Source organism: Neomonachus schauinslandi, chromosome 1 (genome assembly GCF_002201575.2).
Source record: "Neomonachus schauinslandi chromosome 1, ASM220157v2, whole genome shotgun sequence".
Lineage (NCBI taxonomy): Eukaryota > Metazoa > Chordata > Mammalia > Carnivora > Phocidae > Neomonachus > Neomonachus schauinslandi.
The window spans coordinates 163,500,490-163,510,807 of record NC_058403.1 but is presented as its reverse complement, the minus strand read 5'-3'; the positions used below and the strand labels follow the sequence as shown (position 1 = coordinate 163,510,807).

The window sequence follows — 10,318 nt, the reverse complement described above, 5'->3', positions numbered from 1 at the left end:
GGAGTCCCGGGATCGAGTCCCACATCGGGCTTCCTGCTCAGCAAGGAGTCTGCTTCTCCCTCTGACCCTCCCCCCTCTCATGTGCTTGCTCTCTCTCATTCTCTCTCTCAAATAAATAAATAAAATCTTTTAAAAAAAAAAAAGAAAGAAAATATGAAAGTCCTTCAGAATTATCCTTCTTTCCTTATGAAGTCTTAAGGAAAAGAAGAGAGACACCATGTGGATAACTTCCCTATGTCTAACCTTAGAAGAAGAAAATGAACTCCATCTAATTTTTTGTTATGACGAGATGACTGAGAACAATCTGAATTTAGCAAATCTGGGCATATTTAACCCCTCTGAAACTCAGTCTTCTTACAGTTTGGGTCAAAATAACTAACCTGTCAACACCTTAGTTTTGTTATAAGGCTTAAACATTACAGTTTTAAAAAAAGAAAATAGAAAGATTTAGTAAATGTAGATTAAAATGTAATTGTACGTAATTGTGCTTGTGCGCATGCTCTCTCTCTCTCGCTGTCAAATAAATAAAATCTTTAAAATAAATAAATAGGGGCGCCTGGGTGGCTCAGGCAGTTAAGCGTCTGCCTTCGGCTTGGGTCATGATCCCTGGGTCCTGGGACTGAGTCCCAGGTCGGGCTCCTTGCTCAGCAGGGAGCCTGCTTCTCCCCCTCCCTCTACCTCTGCCCCTACCCTCCGACTCATGCTAGTGCACTCTCTCTCTCTCAAATAAATAAAATCTTAAAAAATAAATAAATAAATAAAAAACTTAAAAACATTTTTATTTTTTTTAATTTTTTAAAATTTTTTAAAGATTTTATTTATTTATTTGAGAGAGAGAGAACGAGAGACAGAGAGCAGGAGAGGGAGAGGGAGGGGGGTCAGAGGGAGGAGAAGCAGACTCCCCGCGGAGCAGGGAGCCTGATGCGGGACTCGATCCCAGGACTCCAGGATCATGACCTGAGCCGAAGGCAGACGCTTAACCATCTGAGCCACCCAGGCGCCCCTTAAAAACATTTTTAAAAAGGGAATTGACTTAGGTAATTATATCTCAATAAGACTGGGGGCAAAAAGGAACTGATTTAGTTGTTTGCATTACAAAAGTAATAAAACTACATCTAGAAGATGGGGTTGGGGGAATAATTACATGTATTTTGCATTAAGGTCATCACACTACACATACAATTTGATAGCTTTTCCTACTATATTTTTATTCATTTCCATATCCTAAATAAGCTTTCCCTCACTTTAATGGGGTTGCCATTTTCCAACATGGTTTGTGAAGAAGTTTGCATCACTCTTTCCTGTCAGGCAGTCGAAGAAACTGAAATGAGGTTGCTCAGATGGGCCATCAAACATCTAAAATCATAGATCTAAACCTCTTCTGCTTTTGCAGATTTGATTGAGAACAGCTGCCCAGGGGTGTAGCTAAACACAAAACAAAAAAGTTTACTTGTCCCTTCTCCCTCTGCCATTTCTTTTAAATATTGGGGCCATTATACTGGGCTATGAGCTTAAATCTATGTCCCTCTTTGGCTTGGGCCTCCAGGTGGATTTTCAGTAAACGTTAGGTCTGTAAGAGTGCTGGGCTTGGAGGCAATGGGTATAAAATCAATGAGAAGCAAATTGGATTGGGAAATCTGTCTATGAGCCGTTATTTGACATCCAACGTGGATATTTGTCTGATGGGACATGGGAAAGGAAAGCTCGTAGGTCCATTCTTCAAAGTCCATCCCAGATATAACTCTTCCTGGGAAGCCTTGCCCAGCAAACCACTTTACACCTTGCTCTTTTACAACCAATATCATACTCTAACAATATGTCTTGTATGCTTGCCCAGTAGCCTGTGAGAGTTTTCAGGCCAGAGACAGTGTGTTTAATTTATCTTTATAATATTAACTGCTGCTATTTGTTGAGTGCTTACTATGTGCTGGGCACTTACCACTTTCCACTTAACACTTGTCCACAGTTTTGTGACCTAATTCTTAAAAATGAGCAAAGACCCAGAGAATTTAAAGAATTTTGCCCAGTATCACATATCTGAAGCTACAGGCAGAATGAGAACCCAGGTGGGTGTGAATTTCAGAGGGCACACAGACTCCAGTGTCACAGGATTGAAAGTGTCCTGTTTCAATTTCCTTTAATCCTTCTGATTATGTCCAGAAGAAAGTTGGTGTGACAACTAACACTTGGCATTTAATCTTTAACACTTGGCTAAACCGGTGGAACCAAGAAAAAGCAGGCTCAATAGACCATAGATAAAACTTAATAACTGGGAGTGCCTGGGTGGCTCAGTTGGTTAAGCGACTGCCTTCAGCTCAGGTCATGATCCTGGAGTCCCAGGATCGGGCTCCCTGCTCAGCGGGGAGTCTGCTTCTCCCTCTGACCCTCCCCCGTCTCATGCTCTCTCTCTCTATCTCATTCTCTCTCTCAAATAAATAAATAAAATCTTAAAAAACAAACAAACAATAACTGTTGTTTTGTTTCCTTTGAACTTAGTTCCACTGTACTCTTCTGCGACAAATGAGAGCGAATTTCCACTGATGGTAGTAATATAAAATTTCTTAAACTGCTTTGTGTGCGTACAGAAAATACCTTTAAAAGGAAGTACAAAAAACTTGTACTTCTCGCCTCCGCGGACTTTTCCTGGGTGGCTGGGGGAAACTAGGAAGATAGGACAAATTTTGCGACTTTATTATACTCTTCTATACAAAATTCGAGTTGACCCAAAATGTAGACTAAACGAACGAGAAATTTATTAAATAAATAATAGCGCATATGGTAGGGAGAATATGGCAAAAACCATGACGGTATCAAGAGAATGAATGAAGTTAAGGAAATGCTGTGTCAAAAGCTTATTGGTGCGAGAAAAAAAAAATCCATTTTATAGAGGAAACCCGCGGCTGAAGTAGCCTGACACCAGCCTCCGCCTCCTGGATGCTCGGTTCCCGTGGCCGCAGGTACCACCTGCGCTTCCGCACACTGTCAAGCCCGCCATTTCTGTACACTATTCCATCCCCGACCGAGGGCGCGCGAAAAGAGCGCGCACGCTTGCGGGGACGCGCACGCACGCACGCTCAGCTCCGCCCCGTGAGGCCCGCAAATCCCGAGGCGGCGAGGCTCGGGTTGTCTGGGCTCCGGGAGGTGATGCCCCGGAAGGCAGGGAACTTGGAAGAGGCGGAGGCAGGTGCGGAGGAGGTGGGCGCCGAGGAGGTGGGCCCTGAAGAGTACGGCGGGGAGGAGTCGGGCGCCGAGGAGTCCGGCCCGGAAGAGTCTGACCCGGAGGAGCCGGGCGCCGAGGAGGAGATGGAGGCCGGGCAGCCGCGGCCGGTGCTGCGCTCAGTGAACTCCTGTGAGCCGTCGCAGGTCATCTTCTGCAACCGCAGCCCGCGCGTCGTGCTGCCGGTGTGGCTTAACTTCGACGGCGAGCCGCAGCCCTACCCGACGCTGCCGCCCGGCACGGGCCGCCGCATCCACAGCTACCGAGGTAGGCGGACCGGGGTCGCCCTGGCCTGGCCCGGCCCAGCCCGACCGCGCCAACCCCCTTTGTCCCGGGGCGCAGCGAGCGCCTGCTGGTGCCCCTTAGAGGTTGTGACAGATCCGGGTTGACGCTGCTAGGAAGTGGCAGCGAATTCTCTATAGGACCGAATAATGATCATGTGAGGTGACTTTTCCCCCTTACACGTGTATTTACCACTAAAAGTGCTCCCTACCTAATGCCTATTAGTTCAGTCCGTGAATGGGAGAATGTCACATTCTCCAAGGTCCCCAGTGGGCCAGGTCCCTGCCTCCGGGAGAACGCAGGCCGGGGGCGGGGACGGACGACCGCATACACAGATAACCAGCCAGTGTCCCAGTTGCTGCTAGAGGAACGGAGCACAGCGGAAAGTGGGAGCTTGGAGCAGGCTCCTGCTCAGTGAAGGAAGGGGGTGTGTAGTTTCACCTAGAGCTTCCCTGAGCAGAAGAAAAGGAGGCCCGCTGGATGCCTAGGGGGTAACCGACACAGGATAGGAGTTGAGAGTTGTAGCTAGAGGGAACCGCTTGGGCTAACAACACCTGGAGTCTTGGGAGAAGGTACAGAATGGTGGGAGAGGAAGCCTGAAAGATGATTTTTCCCCTGGGGAGTGAGGGGCCATTGCGTTTTTAAGCAGGGAAATGACAGTGACAGATTTTAATACTGAAAAGCTCCCCCCGGGTTGCACAGCGGTTTGGAGAGGGAAGACTGCTGGTGAGGAGCCAGTTAGGAAGCTGTTGTAATAACCCAGGTGAAGGATAACTAGACCTTATAGCTAAGGAGACAGTGATCTTCCCATAGCTTTCAAAAAGAGAAGTAGTACACGGTTATTTTTCACAGCCATCCTGGGAGGATCCCAGTGGATCCTTTTCCCTTGAGAGGGGCGTACTCAGAAATGCTTTTCAAATGTTTACACCAAACTTCCCTTGATATTAAATGAGGGAGAACACAATTCTTCCAGGGATCAACATTTCTGTAGTCTCCTATTTTATCTAAGAAATTGTGAATTTCTTCTCCAAAATTTATCTGTGCCTGATTTAATATAAAATTTTTAAAAAATTACTATGTGGATGTACTTAATGTCACTGAACTGTACACTTAAAAGTGGTCAATTTTATGTATGTTTTACCATAATAAAAAAAATTACTTACCAGTTACATTTCTTAAGTTTTTCCACCAAATCTTCAAGTAAGTTTGTGCCCTAGGAACACATGATGTATTTAACTAATTAGTTAATTGATTAATTTTTAATGATGTCTTTATTCAGACACAATCTCTACCTCCCTTAATAGAATGTTAGGTCTGGGCGGGGGGGGGTTCCCTCCTTTTTCCCCTCCCTCTTTTTTCTTGGCATATGATGTATTTGTTTCTTAAATTCAAGTATAATATACATATAGTAAAATGCACAGATCTTAGAGTTTGATGTGTTTTTGACAAATACAGCAACACTTAGGTCAAATTCTAGATTAAATCATTTCCATCATTTCAGAAAGTTCCCTCCTGTCCCTTTCCACTCAATCCCCTCTCTTACGGAGGCAACCATTCTTTGGGTTTTTCACACCATAGATTAGCTGTGTCTTTTCCTACAGAATGTACCCTTTTCTGTCTGGCTTCTTTTTGTCAACATGATGTTTTTGCACTTTCTTGTTCTTGAGAAGCACAGATGTAAGGAGTTGGTGAAGTTCTTTGTTTTAGTTTGCAGTGTGTGGTGTGATTTGCAATTCATGTACTTTGCTTTTTGACCATGGTAGCAGAAAAGACATGGTATTTGGAGCCTCAAGTACACGCCTTTTTTTCCCTTACTGTCCCTGTTCCCTTAAGCAAGTCGCTTGGCTTTTTTAGACCTATTTTCTCATATATAAATAGATCTATTGTGAGGATTGAGTAAGATAATATTATTGGAAGGGCTTTGTCCGATATTTAAGCAGAATGAGAGGCAAGTACTTCAGTGTCAGTCCAGGAAGATGAAGGAAATGGGTGTGTGGGTACCTAACAGCCTCTGCTTGTTTTAACAGGTCACCTTTGGCTCTTCCGAGATGCAGGGACATATGATGGGCTTCTGGTTAACCAGACTGAGCTGTTTGTGCCGTCTCTCAATGTTGATGGACAGCCTATTTTTGCCAACATCACACTGCCAGGTACTGATGTTCCATTTTACCTTTTTTTTTTTTTTTAAGATTTTATTTATGTATTCGTCAGAGAGAGAGAGAGCACAGGCAGGGGGAATGGCAGAGGGAGAAGCAGGTCCCGCTGAGCAAGGAGCCCCATGTGGGACTCGATCCCAGGACCCTGGGATCATGACCTGAGCTGAAGGCAGACGCTTAACCATCTGAGCCACCCAGGCACCCCTCCATCTTACTTTTTAAAAAGATAAGGCTGAGGGCTCTTGGCTGGCTCAGTCTGTAGAACATGTGACTCTTGATCTCAGGGTCATGAGTTCAAGCCCCACATTGGGTATAGAGATTACTTAAAAATAAATAAATAAGTAAAAATAATAAATAAAAAGATAAGGCTGTTGTAATAAGTAGAGAATAGGCCACTTGAAGGAGCCAGACCTTTATTGGTTTTTACTGGATGCTAGCCAAATTATCAACCTTTCTGTGTCCTATTCTCCACCACAAAAAAAATGGAACAGATTTATTTGTATGCTCTATATTGAACAAAGATGTTGTGGTTTCTCAGAAGCTCTTGAGCTTGTCAGAGATGGGCTAAATTAAAATATCTGATTGTAGGGGCCCCCAGCTAGCTCAGTTGGTAGAGTATGTGACTCTTGATCTCGGGGTCATGAGTTTGAGCCCCACATAGAGATTACTTAAAAATTTTTAAAAATAAATAAGTAAATAAAATACCTGATCATAGAATTATGAATGCGTTGTTTACCTGGCCTTAGAGCAGAATTATGCGCTGGAGTCTGGAATAAGGTATAGAGAATGAGATACCATGGCTTCTAGTGTTGTATCTTTTAATGTTATTTAACCCATTCAAGCTCACAGTGCCAAACAGTTTTAAAAAAATCACCGAATTGAACATTAACATCATAGTTTACCATTTGTTTAAAACTCAGTTGATTTTATTAGGTTGAACCCGAAGAAACTTATGTTCTTGTGGATTAAAAAACCCCAAATACAAGGGCGCCTGGCTGGCTTACGTGGTGGAGCATGTAACTATTGATCTTGGGGTTGTGAGTTTGAGCCCCAAGTTGGGTACAGAGATTACTTAAAAATAAAATCTTAAACACAAACAAACCCAAATACCTGTAGCTTCATATGGTTCAAACTGATACGTATATGTGGATCCTGTTTTAAGGAAGTAGGTGTACAAAAATAGATAAGTTGATAAGTTAAATTGATAAATGTAAATTTTGCCTTATAGGATACCCTTAAAGAGTAAGTTCCCTAGTGAGTTTAAAATAGAACTGGAGTTCCTCAAAATCCAGTTACAAATTATTTTGGTTATCTATTGCTGTGTTAACAGCTACCCCCAAAGTATTTAATCATAATTCTGCAGTCTGGGCTGAGCTCAGATAGGTGGTTATTCTGCTCATTGGTGGTCATTGGTGTGGCTGACTGCTGGCAGGTTGGCTGGTGGCTGGGCCTCTCTCCCATGCATTCTCAGGGCTTGTTCCTCTTTGTGTAGTCTCTCATGCAGGGTAGCTCAGGGCTCCTGAGAGTGTAAAAGTGGAAGTTGCCAGGGCTTCTTAAAGGTTAGGTTCAGAATTGGCACAGTGTCTGTTACGTCACCCACATTCATTTAGTTAAAGCACATCACAAGCCCAGCCCACATGAGGTCCTGCATACCATGAGATGTCCATAGGGCCATCACGTTACACTCTGCAACACACATGTACTCACTTTTTTTGCCCAAAGTGAGGTCTATCTATAGTAAATGGAATTGCTATGGTTGGCAAAGCCTCTTGCTCATCCCTTGTCCCAAGGCTTGAGTCTGCTGCTGAGGATTTGGTTTTCTGCATTTACAGTGTATACTCTGAAAGAGCGGTGCCTCCAGGTTGTCCGAAGCCTAGTCAAGCCTGAGAATTACAGGAGACTGGACATCGTGAGATCACTCTATGAAGATCTGGAAGACCACCCGAATGTAAGGAAAGACCTGGAGCGGCTGACACAGGAGCATATTGAAAATCAACGGCTGGAAGGGGAGACTGAGGATTTTAATTGAAATTTGCACTCCTGAGTCTGAGCCTTTGATGGTACTGACTAGTCTTGATCTACGCTTAGGACTGGTCACTTATTCTCAGATTCAAGGTGTCTCATTCTCAGATAAAAAATCCTCCATTGCTTAAAGGAAAGTTAACTGACTTCACTAGCCATTGTGATGTTTAGGGGCAAATATCACAAAATGCAATTTAATGCCTGCCCCTTCTAGAAGTATTCATTGGGTAGTTGCATTTTTGCCTCCTAGTAAGTCATTAAAGTTTCTATGTAAGGACTTTTGTGTAAGTAATTCAATAAGAATTGCAGCATATTCTTTGATTGTAAGAAAGCAGTGGCATCTGCTTTTAATTGCTGTGTTGTGGTTGGCGATGTGTCCGCCTCCTGCTTTGAGAAGACAGAGATGTCCTTGAGGCAGGGACAAGTCTGTCTTCTCTTTGAGACCCCAGTGCCTCACACATTATGATAGCCTTCAGTCAATGTTTGTTGAATGAACAAACCAGTGGATACTTTGGTAGAAAGTGTTTGGAGGTTTTGCCCTTTTTTGGGGGGGTGGGGAGGTGGGGACCTTACAGTGTATAGAGTAAACAAATGTTTTAAAGGGAATCACTTTTATAGAAAGCACTTTTTATAACTTTCTAAATTTTCTGCTTTTTCTCTGTCCGCTGTTGTTGTAGTTCTATTTTATTTGTTTCTAAACCAGGATTAGCTTTCTACAGTTATTGTGATGATCGCTTTTTTGAAACTTGATGTCTGCACAGAAGGTAGGAGAAAATAGCTGTCCTCTTGTTTAGTTCTAGTATTAAGGAACTACTACTGTACTGTAAATAGGTTTTTGCTAAGTGTGGGTATTTCTGTTACTTTTTTGTAAATCCACTATATTTCTGTTTGGCTTAGCATTTTTTTTTTTCAATGCTGCCAATGTTTTAACCAGGGGCCAGTGGTGTTGGGGCAGTGGGGACCACTAAGGGGAGTCACTTGCGGGCTCATCTGGACTTGCAAGGCTCTTAGTTCAACATTTTTCATCAGGTAGGATCTAGTGACACTTTGCACCTGGCTGGAGGAGAGGCAGAAACCCTCTACTTCTCGGAAGTTACTCATAACACATAATGGATTCAGGGAGTAGCCTGAAATGTTTTATAGTTTCATAAATGTACAAGTCCTTTCTTATAGGCTGGACTTAAATTGATTAACTCAAATTCAATACTTCTGTCAGGCTTTCTTTTTTGGTAACTAATAGTTAAAAAAAAAAAAAAAAATCCCCCCAGTAGAGAAAATTTTGGTAAAGACAGTAAAGTAAAAGAAAAGATCACTGTAGATACACTACTTGAATACAGCCCCAAAACATTTTGAACTTTGGCCTTTTTAGGGCATCTTGTGGTTGGTTTGGTTTTACATAGTTGAGATCATACTGAATATACAGTTTTGTATTCTGCCTTCTTAGTTATAACTTTATAACTTAAATATTTTCCCATGGTATTATAAGCTCTTTGTAGACATTGGTGCAGTCTTCCTTTTATAAACAATGGGATATTTCTTGGTATCTGTAGTTCCTATACTAACCTTTGAGCACAATTCCTGTGCTCTGAAATCAGTGTGAAGTGAGTAAGACAGTGCCCCACCGTTTCCCCTAGATTTTGTTTCACCTCGTCTTAATCCCCTCTTTCAACATTCAATTAATAAGTTGGCCTTTGTTTTTTAAGCATGCTGTAGCACTCATTCATGACACACGTCTTGGTGTCTGACATGTTACTGAGCTGCTGGGCAGGAAGGAAGAAATGCTGGGGAGCAGGCAGTGGTGTGTGTTCAAGGGTAGAATGGGATGGGGGAATGTCAGGAATCCTACTGTTGCTGGGTTCGTTCAACGTTGGTTTCAATTTTTTTTTAATCTTTCTTTGTGTCCAAGTGAGATTCATGTTCATCCTGTGAAAACATGCAGTTTGAGTACTGTGTTTTTTTGTGTTGTCCAAGGAGGATTGAAAACCTGTAGCATGAATAATACATGTTTTTCATTTGAAATTTTATGACTGTATTAAATGTATTGCTCCTAAGAGACTGTGATGTTTCCTATTTTGAGTTAAAAAAAAGAAAAAAAGCTGTTCTTGAATACATTAAATGGTGCTGAGCAAAGGAAATAGGTCGGGTGTGTTCTGTGTGGCTCTGTTGTGAGAGACCTGTGTTTCTGTAAAGGCTTAAGTGGGGAGGGGCATTGCAGACATAAGCAACTGTCTTCATGCTTAGGCCCTTTTCTTTCCAACCGTGGTTTCTTTTATTTTTATTTTTATTTTTTATTTTTTATTTTTTTTATTTCCTTAAGTAATATTTATACCCAACGTGGGGCTCTAACTCACGACCCCAAGATCAAGAGTCCTGTGCTCTACTGACTGAGCCATGTGTATGTGTGTATGTATTTATTTAATTTTTAATTTTTTTCTTTTTCACCCTGGTGGGGTTTTTTTAGATTTTATTTATTTATTTATTTAGAGAGAACACAACTGAGGGGAGGGGTAGAGGGAGAGGGAGAGAGAGAATCTCATACAAACTCTGCGCCAAGCGTGGAGCCCGGTGCAGGGCTCGATCTCATGACCCTGAGATATGACCTGAGCTGAAACCAAGAGTGGGACTGAGCCACTCAAGTGCC

At 42.7% G+C, this 10,318-nt stretch overlaps 1 protein-coding gene across 2 annotated transcripts; it reads left to right on the top strand.

Annotated features, from left to right (window-relative positions):
- Positions 1–3,101: 3,101 nt before the first annotated feature.
- On the top strand, positions 3,102–9,728 carry VHL (von Hippel-Lindau tumor suppressor). Of its 2 annotated transcripts, XM_021694988.1 has the most exons (3): positions 3,102–3,484; positions 5,527–5,649; positions 7,488–9,728. In XM_021694988.1, exons 1-3 carry the CDS (start codon positions 3,145–3,147, stop codon positions 7,682–7,684), a joined length of 660 nt encoding a protein of 219 aa, XP_021550663.1. In that variant the 5' UTR covers positions 3,102–3,144; the 3' UTR covers positions 7,685–9,728. The 2 variants fall into 2 exon arrangements, with proteins under 2 accessions (XP_021550663.1, XP_044772390.1); XM_044916455.1 differs by lacking the exon at positions 5,527–5,649.
- The last annotated feature ends 590 nt before the right edge of the window (positions 9,729–10,318 follow it).

Excerpts from the sequence above, each read along its gene's own strand:
- VHL (XM_021694988.1), top strand. The coding sequence starts at position 3,145 with ATGCCCCGGAAGGCAGGGAACTTGGAAGAGGCGGAGGCAGGTGCGGAG. Across the intron at positions 3,485-5,526 it reads CCGCATCCACAGCTACCGAG|GTCACCTTTGGCTCTTCCGA; the intron begins GTAGGCGGACCG and ends TTGTTTTAACAG. Across the intron at positions 5,650-7,487 it reads TGCCAACATCACACTGCCAG|TGTATACTCTGAAAGAGCGG; the intron begins GTACTGATGTTC and ends CTGCATTTACAG.